Source organism: Olea europaea, chromosome 18 (genome assembly GCF_002742605.1).
Source record: "Olea europaea var. sylvestris chromosome 18, O_europaea_v1, whole genome shotgun sequence".
Classification (NCBI taxonomy): Eukaryota; Viridiplantae; Streptophyta; class Magnoliopsida; order Lamiales; family Oleaceae; genus Olea; species Olea europaea.
The window spans coordinates 29,789,746-29,801,845 of NC_036254.1; the positions used below are offsets into that span (position 1 = coordinate 29,789,746).

At 39.6% G+C, this 12,100-nt stretch overlaps 2 protein-coding genes across 2 annotated transcripts; both read right to left on the minus strand.

The window, feature by feature from the left end:
- Window positions 1-5,231: 5,231 nt before the first annotated feature.
- Window positions 5,232-6,261, minus strand: LOC111366988. The gene is made up of 2 exons (XM_022987664.1): window positions 5,311-6,261; window positions 5,232-5,249 (listed from the first exon to the last, which is right to left on the minus strand). Exons 1-2 carry the CDS (start codon window positions 6,259-6,261, stop codon window positions 5,232-5,234), a joined length of 969 nt encoding a protein of 322 aa, XP_022843432.1.
- A 2,949-nt stretch (window positions 6,262-9,210) lies between these two features.
- Window positions 9,211-11,409, minus strand: LOC111366989. Its single transcript, XM_022987665.1, has one exon. The coding sequence runs from the start codon at window positions 11,407-11,409 to the stop codon at window positions 9,211-9,213; it is 2,199 nt and encodes a 732-aa protein (XP_022843433.1).
- Window positions 11,410-12,100: the final 691 nt, after the last annotated feature.

Genomic DNA, 12,100 nt, shown 5'->3' on the forward strand with positions numbered 1-12,100 from the left:
AGGTGTGGACAAAGTTGGAGGTGAACTTCATGACGAAGACTCTAACAAATCGGATCTATTTGAAGTCCAAATTGTATACTTACAAGATGGATGAAGGTACACCAATCCGGGAGTACATCAACAAGTTTGATAGGATCATATCGGACTTGAAAGATATTGATGTGGATGTAGATGATGAGGATCAAGCACTTCTACTACTTCTTTCATTTCCAAAGTCTTACGAGAACCTAGTACAAACATTGATGCTTGTGGGTGATAAACTTGTGATGGAGGACACTAGAACGTCACTTCTAGTGGATGATCTTCGAAAGATTGCAACTAGTGGCATGTCTACCATTAGTAACAAGGAGCAAGCTCAAGGATTGTTTGTAAGGGGTAGAAGCAATGTGCGACCAAAGGACAATGCAGAAAACTCTAGATCGAGTTATAGACCTCTTGCGGAAAGGTCTTGTTTCAAATGCGGCGAGTTTGGGCATTTCAAGGCGAATTGTCCAAACAAAAAGGGTTGGAAGAAGAACAATAAGAACAACAACAGTGGAAGGTGCAAATCAAGCAAGAGGTAAGCTATGCCTCGGAAGGAGGGGAAAGCGATGATTGCTACACCATCTCTTGTGATGAAGAGACCTCCGGTAAGTGGATTCTTGACTCTGGATGCTCTTACCATATGTGTCCAAATAGGAAGTGGTTTACTACCTATAGAAGCACTGATGGTGGAACCGTATTGATGGATAATAATCATTCATGTAAAACAGTGGGGCTTGGTTCAATTAGAATCAAGATGCATGATGGAGTGGTTAGAACATTGATGGATGTTAGGCATTGTCCTGATTTGCGAAAGAACCTTATCTCTGTTGGTGCCTTAGACTCCGATGGTTGCAAGATTGTAACATGGAATGGAGTAAAGAAGGTTGTTCATGGTTCTTTGATTGTGATGAAGGGTATTCGTGAAGGTAATCTCTATGCTCTTCAGGGTACTACAGTTACTAAAGATGTAGCAGTTGGAACAAGTGGAAGTGGTGGAGACCCATGTGAGTGCACTCGGCTATGGCATAGGAGGCTTGGGCATATGTCTAAAAAGGGGCTAGATTTGTTAGTCAAAAAAGGTTTGCTAAAGAACTTGAAGAAGCATTGCATGGATTTTTGCGAGCATTGCGTGTACGATAAAGCACACCGAGTTCAGTTCCAGCCAAGTAAACATAGAAGCAGAGGTATTCTTGACTATGTGCGCACGGATGTATGGGGTCCGGCTTCTGTCACTTCCAAAGGCGATTCCAGGTATTTTGTTACATTTGTTGATGATTATTCTAGATATGCTTGGATTTATTTTTTTAAGCATAAGAATGAGGTATTCGACATTTTCAAGAAGTGGAAAGCAATTGTTGAAAACAGAACAAGAAAGAAATTGAAGACACTGCGATCTGATAACGGTACTGAGTATACAGATAGTGCTTTCAAGGAGTTCTGTGGTAAGGAAGGCATTGTGAGACACTGGACAGTAAGAAATACACCGCAACAGAATGGGGTCGCGGAAAGACTGAATCACACTTTTTGAGAGAAATCGATGTGCATGCGATCCTATGCTGGTTTGGGCAGAGAATGGTGGGCAGAGTCAGTTGCAAATGCTTGCTACATTGTGAATCGATCTCCATATTCAAGGTTAGATGGAGATATACCTTACAGGGTATTGACAGGAGAACATGCAGATTATGAGAAACTCAGAACATTCGGATGCACAGCCTACTATCATGTCAACGAGGGAAAGCTTGATGCGAGGGCCAAGAAGGCTATATTCTTGGGGTATGCGGCAGGTGTTAAAGGCTATCGCCTTTGGTGTGTAGAGGATTCTAAGTTCATAATCAGCAGAGATGTTACTTTTGATGAGAACTCCATGGTAGCTTCGTTGAAAGCTACAGTGCCCGGTGGTGATGATGTTGAGACTACAATGTCTCAAGTTATTGACATAGAACCTAGAGATCAACCTGATTCTAGGCATGTTCAAGAGGAGCATCATACAGACACTCAAGATGAGAGTGATGATGGACTTGAACAAGAGGCGGTTCAGCAAGAGAATGTACAGGCACAGCAACAACAGCAGCTTGCAAATAACTTGGCTTCCTCTAGGCCACGCCGTACTTACAAGCAAGTTCTAAAGTTGGGGTCAGACGAGCCTTTGAGGCACTATGGGCAGACAAATTTGGTTGAGTATGCACTCTCGGTGGAGGATGATGAGCCTACCACTTTCAAGGAAGCTATTTTAAACAACAATAGCGAGAGTTGGTTGGCGGCAATGGAAGAAAAGATGGAATCACTTCACAAGAACCAAAGATGGGAGGTTGTCCCATTGCCCATAGGTAAGAAAGCTATTGGTTGCAAGTGGTTGTACATAAGGAAGGAGGACCCTACCAAGCTCGATGGTACAAGATTCAAAGCAAGATTAGTGGCTAAGGGGTTTGCAAAAAGAGTGGGAGTTGACTACAATGAGATCTTTTCTCCTGTGGTCAAGCACACTTCCATTCGGGTGCTATTGAGTATTGTTGCTCATCATGATCTTGAGCTGGAACAACTCGATGTCAAAACCGCCTTCTTGCACGGGCACTTGGATGAGGAGATCTATATGCATCAACCTGAGGGCTACAAGGTTGATGATAAGGAACGTCAGGTACGTCGCTTGAGAAAATCACTATATGGATTGAAGCAATCTCCTCGGCAGTGGTACAAGCGATTAGACTCCTTTATGCTAAAGCATGGTTTCTCCAGAAGTGAGTATGACTGTTGTGTTTATATTCGGAAACTTCGGGGAGGTAACTATATCTATCTTCTATTGTATGTGGACGACATGCTTATCGCTTCGAAAAGTAAGGTGGAGAGAGATAAGTTGAAATCTCAACTTTGTAAAGAGTTTGAGATGACGGATATGGAGGCTGCTAGAAAAATACTGGGTATGGAGATTAAAAGAGAGAGGACGAACCGGCGAATGTTCTTAAGTCAGAAAGGCTACATTGAGCGGGTTAATGCTAGGTTCGGGTTACAAGGTGCAAAGTCAGTGGTAACTCCATTGGCTCCACATTTCAGGCTCTTTGGTAAACAGTCTCCTACTATAGTGGAAGAAAAGGTACGCATGGATCGTGTGCCTTATGCTAGTGCAGTTGGCAGTTTGATGTATGCCATGGTGTGTACACGCCCAGATATTTCACAGGCGGTTAGTGTGGTCAGTAGATTCATGGCGAATCCGGGAAAGGCACACTGGGAAGCTGTGAAATGGATCCTGAGGTACTTAAAAGGTACCGCGGATACGGGTTTATGTTTTGGTGGAGATGCAGATCATATAAGTGGATTTGTGGACTCGGATTATGCAGGTGATTTAGATAGAAGACGATCTACTACTGGATATGTGTTTTGCATACATGGTGCCCCAGTTAGTTGGCGATCGATGTTACAAGCTACAGTTGCTCTTTCTACTACAGAGGCCGAGTATATGGCCATGGCAGAGGGAGTGAAGGAAGCATTGTGGTTGTGGGGTCTTCTAGATGATTTGGGGATTGAGCAGGATTGTGTGGATTTGTGGTGTGATAGCCAGAGTGCGATTCACTTGGCTAAGAATCAGGTTCATCATGCTCGAACCAAGCATATTGACGTCAGGTATCATTTGTGCGTGATGGTATAGAGGAAGGTGATATCTCACTCTCAAAGGTACACACAAATGAGAACCCAGCTGACATGTTAACCAAAGTGGTAACGAGTAGCAAGTTTCAACATTGCTTGGACTTTCTTCACATTAGTCCGTGTTAATACGCCCGAGAGGGCATGGCCCTTCGGGGCGGGGTTGAAATGAGGTGGAGTGTATATGAAGGTGGAGGTGAACTACGGAGGTTTGATCCCGAGTTATGGGTACGTAGGCAACCATGGTTTGAATGGTGCAGCCGAGTTGGTGCTTGCTTCTTCTTCTTGTATTCGTCCAAAATTTGAGGTCTATCAAATGATGTACGAGGTGGAGAATTGTGAGAAAGGAAGGGGGTTGGTTCTGCCAAGGAAGGGGGGCTGGTCGGCAGAAACATGGCGCCTAGGCGCCCCGAATGTGTAAACCATTCAGAAACACGGCACCTAGGCGCCACTAGACGCCCCGATAGGCTATATATATATAGCCAATTTTTCCTCCTTATAACATACAAGACCTAGAGGGAAAGGAGAGAAAACTTGTAAGAGGATTTTACAAGATTGAATGTTGTTCATCTTGGGTATAAATTCAAAGTTATTTTCTTTCTTGGGGATTAACTTGAGGCTTGTTCAAGTAATCCAAATACATTGTTATTCATATATTCCATTGAAATCATTTCTTCCTCATTTTCTTGTTCTTGAAGTGATTTGGAAATTTTCACATTGTCAACTTTGTTTGATCTTTGGGCTATCTTTGGGAGGTGTTTTCCCAACATCTGCAATACAAATTTGAGCTTTTCTTTACCTTCTAGAATTGTTAAGCTTAACATTATGAAAGAAAATAACTTGCAGCGAATATGAATAATCAAGAGAAGCAACACTGTTGAAGCTTTGATAATGAATTTTTTGAGCTTTTACACAAAGAAGACACTAAGATACTTGGTGCCTTTTACAAATTATTTGCCTTTATGATTCGAGTCAGCCTCTGTCTTACATGCTTTTCGCTGAACTACAATGGATTTTGCTATTACCAGCCACTAAAAATGTGAAACTCAGGCGATCCTAATTTCCATGCTCCATAAGTACAAGCCATTTTTCAATATAAGCTGATTTCTCCATATTCGAACTACGTTCTTTATGCTGCTGAAGAATATGGAGAATTTCTTCAGTTTGACCTAACAGGAGAGCTGCATGATGGACACTCTTCTCCCTCTCTTCTATGGCATTCTGCTGACATTTCATGGTTATAACACGCGTTAAATTGTTTAGACATGCTGCCATTACATCTGCTATCATTGTGGATAATTGGTTGAATAAGCCTTCATCCGTTAGGTGATCCTCGCTTTCAAGTACTAGTAAAATAGTTCTTGTCATTCTGTACATTGAATTAGCAGCTATAACCTCGACCGGCCAATTAAGAGGGTTTTTCATGCGGCAATCATTCACATTTCTCTTGAACTCCATTACTGTGTTTTCCGCTTGATCAGAGAGTTCTTGTAATGTCTCCTTGGAGTTTCGGCCTTTATTAGACATTTCATGGAGATCTTTGCGTAGCCATTTTTGATATAGTTCGACTGCTACCCACACGACATCTGCTGCATTTCGGATGTTTAGTCGAACCCCATTTCTATCCAGGCATTTCTCGATAAGTTTTACATAGAACATGCCTTCATTAACACTCGTAAGTAACCACTTAGTACTGTCTACTGGAACTTTTGGAAGTGCTATTGCAATACTTGTCAAGGTCACCAGATGTAAAGAGCAGCAATTAGGAGGTTCCTGAGAATGCAGACTGGGTACTTGATCATCATAAATTCCTGTCAAGCTGCTGAAGTTTTCAATTTTAAGTAGAAGGCTTTTCAGGTTCTTCGGTTGCTGATTTTTGCCTGTCTCGATCACTTTATCAACCTTGTTGCAGATGTTTTTAAGAGTCTTTGGAGGCTGCTCGACTTCACCTTCTAGTAGCAGAACATAACGGGTAAGATCCTGTTCTGTATTAACTTCTGATTCCGATTCTGAAAACCCATGAATATAGGATGTGCTAGATGTGGATTTATTCTTCAACCTTTTGATGCATTGGAAACACAAGATGATTCGACTCACGAAAAATACAGAGATAAGTTGGACTAATTTGCTGTGTAAAACAATCAAGATCTGAACTTTAATAACAAAACTCAGAACTAGTCCTTTTGCACCATGAAGAACTTTTCTCCACTTCCTGTCTCTAATTTCCAATGGCAAAGAGCTTTCCTTCCACTCCACCAACCTCTGTGTCCAGTAACTTTCGATTTTGAATGCAGTCTTAAAGCTCATCAGGCCTTTCGCAGAGTAAGCGAAATTTACTGCAGTCAACCATCTGAATGCAGGGGCAATTGTACCTACAATCACTCCAGCAGATTGTGCAATTACTATCCAAGTCGTCGACCAAGCATAGCTAGAAGCTGTTTCAATGAATGTTTTATGTTTTGAGGCCGTGTGAGCATGAGCTTCTGCGAAAATGAAAGCAATCACCAGACAAATGACGCTAGAAGTCGAACAGGTCACAGAACGTACAATCACGAATTGAGGGCTACTAGTTTCTGCCATCACCCAGTATTTCTTGATCATTTCTCGCAGTTTGTCCGTTTAGAGTTTCTCAAAGTCCACAGACTGCTCGAGTTCCTCCTCTGAAGCCAGTTTCACCATTTCTTGTTACTTCAATTCGAGATATTTTTTGGTGGTTGGGACCATTACAGCTGAAGCAGATAACATAACAAGCAAAAGAAGGATGGACAAATAAGCTATAATTTCCTCGGCGAACATTTCTCGACCGCCCAAAAAATGCCTCACTTGGATGATTTGGATACAGACATTAACAATGACTGTGATAACAAGAATGGCTAAAGCAATTACATTTAGCAGAATCTCTTTATCATTCATGGATCCCAAAGATGTCATGAAGTTTCCCATAGCAGTTGACAGGAAAATTAGGCTACTGACCTTTGCAAGCCTATCAGTACCAGCCCACATACGAGTCGTAAGATCAACGGGTAGCTTCATTGCAACTGCTAATAATGACAACGAAGTAGCATTGATTGCGAAATACTTCGATGGGAACCATAACTTCTTGGTTCGAATTTCACAAGAACCGTTGGGTTCAGTTCGGATTCGGTTCGATTGGTTCGGTTCGAAAAATTTGCCCGGCCCTAACTTTGGTTCTGTCATTATTTTATTATATTATAGTATACTTATGTAAAAGAGCAAGTTGTTCATAAATAAATAAATAAATTTTTTTTTCTTTCAACTACTTTGGTTCTGTCATTATTCTATATATATATATATATTATTTACACTTTATCTTTAAGAATATGGATTAATCTATTCAAATAATATAAAGAAAATGCTAAACCCCAGTCCCCAAACATTACAACTTGTTACACTTGAATTCCCATTCAAATTTTGGCCACATATAGGTCTTCAAGATGTCATTTTCGGTCCACGTTTAAAAATGGCCTTCAATCGTTTAAATTTCACTTGAAAGAATGTGAGCTTAGGTTATAGGTAGACAAAAATACCCTTAAAAGAATGGATACGAGCCTTTCAAGTGGCACTTAGACCGAAAGTTGTACAATCTTCGTCCATTTGTCCTTTAGCGCAGCAAATATGATTATTTGGGGTCCTAAATGAGAGAAAAAATTTGAACAAGGACCCAAGTGAATCACGTGGCAATGTTTGGGGAGCTACAGGTGAGAATTTCCCACTAAAATAATGTTAATAAAATTTATTGAAATCAACTGCTTACCAAATCTATAATTTTACTCCTAAGGTGCCACCCCCTAAATTCTTAAAGAGTAATATTATTCAACATCATTAGTATCAAGCACCAATTTAAATGGTATCTGAATGATATTAAATGATAGATTCACTTAAATACAATATCACATGTTCAATTTAATTGATCCTATTAAATGTCACCTACACTAGAGTTTACATCAATGTCTCAAAATTGGAGCTAACAAAGTTTATTCCAATTGCAACAATAATTAGAGCAATATGGTAAACATGGAAGTGGAATCCACTTATCTTGTTACATATTAGAAATTAGCAGATACAATATAAGATTCTATTGATCACAATTGATCGAAGATAATTCATTCATCCATCCGCTAAACATATCAAATCATTCAATAAATTCTTATAAATAAACAAGAAACCTTAAGCACCATATCCAAAACCCCAAGAACTCAAATGAAGAATTTCAGCCAAAAGCTAAGAATTAGATGCTCTCTATGTATCAAGCGCCTCTACAATAATTTCTATAACAGGGCAAAGCCACATGAACCTAAGTTTTTCTATCAAATCATGTTATGCTTAGGATTGTGCTTTTGGTCATTTTTCATGTACATTCCCTAAATTTTTATCGCACATACAATTAAGTCCTCGACTTCTACCAAACTAGGAAAGAAGAGTAATGTTACACGTACATCAGTGTATCCATAACGCCCCTTCACATGAAGGGGGTCCACTTTGAATTAAATATAATTTATTCGAAGTGGGTCACCCTCCATGTGAAGGGTAGACACCGTTATTTACACCACATTATCTAAAAAATGCATATTCCAAGAAAGAATCTGTTAGGACATATATAATATAAGCTCAAATAATTGGGTTCTACCTAGTCCATGTTGGATTCAAACCAATTATTAATATTCGTGCTTTGAACATACAAGATTGACAATACAATTCAATCATGTAAAGACATATTTAGACAATACTGCAAGGAATTCAACCTTATATCCTCTGATGCCAATTAAAGAATTTCCATCATGCCTAAACATAATTTCTATTGAAGAATTCTTGCTTGAAAACGAAGAATTTTCTAGATCTTCATGACTAAATCAAGGGAATGCAATTATTATCCACGATCTAAGTGACAGGATTTTTGAGTTTCTAGCCAAAAATATGATTCCATGCCCTCTCCATTTTTGGCATATTTTCATGCGCGAATTTCACCATTTTTTTCATCCAACATTTCTCTCATTTTTGTGCAAGACATGCTTAAAGAAGTTGTGGGGGTGTTTATTGAGGTTGGGGGAAGTTATAAGTATGAATTCTAACCTCAAATCATTCCCTCCAATCCATTAAAATATCTAGTGGGCAAACCATGACCCGTTTTCTATGAGAATCCAGAGTAGCAAAGATTGATCATTGTTGAGGTTCCTAGACTGGGGTATCATTGTTGAGACACATTCACAAATTACACTGCATATTACTATGAAATACTAATCTCATTTTCTTTACTTTTCATAAATTAGATTTAGAATTGTTATGCCAAGCATTAAGCTTTGATTATGAATTTTCGCACTCCTAAGACCCTGAGATACTTCGTGCCAAGCAGCGTCCATTTCTCCGGTACTGAATCTGTTGTTTGTTATCAATTGGATTCACGAAAAAATTGATAAAGTTCTGAAGATAAACAGGGCTAATTTTACAAAAATAAAGTTCCTGAGGATATAAACGGATCAAATTTTACAAATTATTTTACGCACTTGCCTATAGGATTGAACTTGGTTGATTCTAATTTCCATGCGCCCTTAGTATAAGCCATTTTTCAATATATGCAGACTTATCCATATTCAAGCTTCGTGCTTTATGCTGCTGTAGAATTTTTAAAATTTCTTCAGTTTCACCCAACAGGAGAGCTGCTTGATGGACACTTCTCTCCCTCTCTTCAATGGCATTTTGGTGACATTTCATGGTTATAACTCGTGTTAAATTGGTAAGACAAGATGCAATTACATCTGCAATCACCGTCGTCAAGTGGTTGAATAATCCCTCATCAGTTAGGGGATCATCACTTTCGTATACCAGCAAAAGAATTGTTGTGATTCGGTACATTGAGTTGGCAGCTATGACCTTATCTGGCCAATGAAGAGGGTTTTCCATAAGGAAGTCTTTCACATTTCGCTTGAACTCCGTTACTATCTTTTCAGCTTCATCAGAGAGTTCTTGCAATATCTCCGTGGAGTTTCTGCCTCTACGAGATGTTTCATGGAGATCCTTGTCTTGCCACTTTCTATATAGATCGAGCGCTACCCACACGATGTCTGCTGCATTTCTGATGTTTAGTCGAACCCCGTTTCGGTCCAGGCTTTTCTCGATAAGTTTTACATAGAAGAGGCCTTCATCAACGCTGCTGAGTAACCAATTAGTACTATCGATTGGGATGTTTGGAATCGCAATGGCAATACTTGTTAGAGTCACCAGAGTTAAAGACCAGCAATTCGGAGGTTCCTGATAATGCAGACTCGGGACTTGATATTCGTCAATTTCTCTGATGCAGCTGAAGTTGCCAATTTTAAGGAGAAGATTTTTCAGGTTCTCCGGTTGCTGTTTTTTACCTCTCTCGATCACTTTATCCACCTCGTTGCAGATGTTTTTAAGGGTCTTTTGAGGAAGCCCACCTTCACCTTCGAGTAGCAGAACATAACGGGTAAGATCCTGCTCCGCCTCCATATTAACTCCTGATTCTGATTCTGAAATCCCATGAATGCGTGATGCGCCAGAGTTGAACATATTCTTTAACCTTTTGATGCAGTGAAAACAAAAGATTATTCGACTCACAAAGCAGATAGAGATAAACTGGACTAGTTTGCTGTACAGAACTACAAAGATTTGGACACTAATAACAAGGTTCAGAATTATTCTTCTTGCATCATGAAGAACTTTTCTCCATTTCCGGTCTCTAATTTGCAGCGGTAAGGAGCTTTCTTTCCATTCCACCAGACTCCGCGTCCAATAACTCTCGATTTTGAATGCAGTTTTAAAGTTCATTGGGCTATTCTCCGAGCTTACGAAATTTACAGCAGTCCACCATCTGAATGCAGGAGCAATGGTACCAATAATCACTCCAACAGATTGAGCAAGTACAATCCACTTCGTCGACCAGTCATACTTAGAAGCTGTTTTGCTGAATGTTCTATATTTTAAGGCCATTCGAGTCTGAGCTTCTGCCAGAATGATAGCAATCGCCAGAGAAATAACACCTGAAGTCAAACAGGTCACAGAACGTACAATCACGAATTGAGGGCTGCTAGTTTCTGCCATCACCCAATATTTCTTGATAATTTCTCTCAGGTTATCTGTGGTAAGTTTCTCATCAAACTCCACGGACTGCACTAACTCTTCATCTGAAGCCAATTTCAGCATTTCTTGATATTTTAATTCAAGATATCTCTTGGTGGTCGGAACCATTATAGCTGAAGCAGATAACATAGCAAGCAAAAGGAGGATGGAGAAACTGGCAATAATTTCCTCGACGAACATTTCTCGACCGCGCAGAAAACTCCTCACTTGGATGATTTGGATACACCCATTTACCATGACTGTGATTACAAGAATTCCTATAGCAATTACATTCAACAGAATCTCTTTATCATTCATGGATCCCAAAGATGTCATGAAATTTCCCATGGCAGCCGACATAAAGATTAGGCTACTGACCTTTGCAAGTCTATCTGTAGCAGCCCACATACGAGTCGTAAGATCAACTGGCAACTTCATTACCACTGCCAATAATGATAAAGAAGCAGCGTTGATCGAGAAATACTTGGATGGAAACCATAACTTCTTGGTTTGGAATCCATGGAACACATCGGCTGCCATTGCCAGAGAGCAGACTAAAGAGGCTGCAGCAACATACATGCCTATCCATGGCATGGGAGCTTCAAGTTGCCTTTCCACATCCCCTCCCTTGTCGTTTCCGGTCAGGGGCATGGCCAGCACGTTCTTTAATTTTATTTTCTTTGTTGTTTACTTTTTCTCAGATCGATCTTCCAGTAGATCTAGCAATGAATTAGACGTAGAATCAAAAATGGATTCATATAACCAATCTCAAAAAAATAAAAAAATAAAAAAGGAAGGTGGAGCGGGGGTTCTGCTAGGTATACTCTTCTGAGATAAGTCGTTTGTTCATCTGAAGGGGAAGAAATTGAGCAGAAATTATGCATGTAATGAGGGTAAAGCAATGTACAGCTTGGAAAGTGTTGGAAATTGGAATATCTTGATTAGTTGACTAATAATAGGGTTAATTACATGGGAGGTCTCTAAATTTTCAACATAGTTGCAATTAGGTAAGTGAACTTCAATTTGGAGCAATCGAGCCGCTAAATTTAATACTAATCAGGCCACTTCGTTCGGATTCTGTGCCTACTAGAATTCGTTGACGGGTCTGTTAAAACTAACGAAATGTAACCTATCCAGAGCATATGAGCAAATTAATTACACTAGAAGTCCTAAACTTTCAGATTACTAAACTTCAGCCTCTGTTTAGTACAGATTAAAATTTAAATTTTAATCTAAGTCAAAGTCAATAATAAATTTTCACCACATATTTTATGGATCCCACAACTTTTAAACCACACATTTCATCAACTTCTATCAAAATATATTAAAAATCTGGTTTAAT

Excerpts from the sequence above, each read along its gene's own strand:
- LOC111366988 (XM_022987664.1), bottom strand. The coding sequence starts at position 6,261 with ATGATCAAGAAATACTGGGTGATGGCAGAAACTAGTAGCCCTCAATTC.
- LOC111366989 (XM_022987665.1), bottom strand. The coding sequence starts at position 11,409 with ATGCCCCTGACCGGAAACGACAAGGGAGGGGATGTGGAAAGGCAACTT.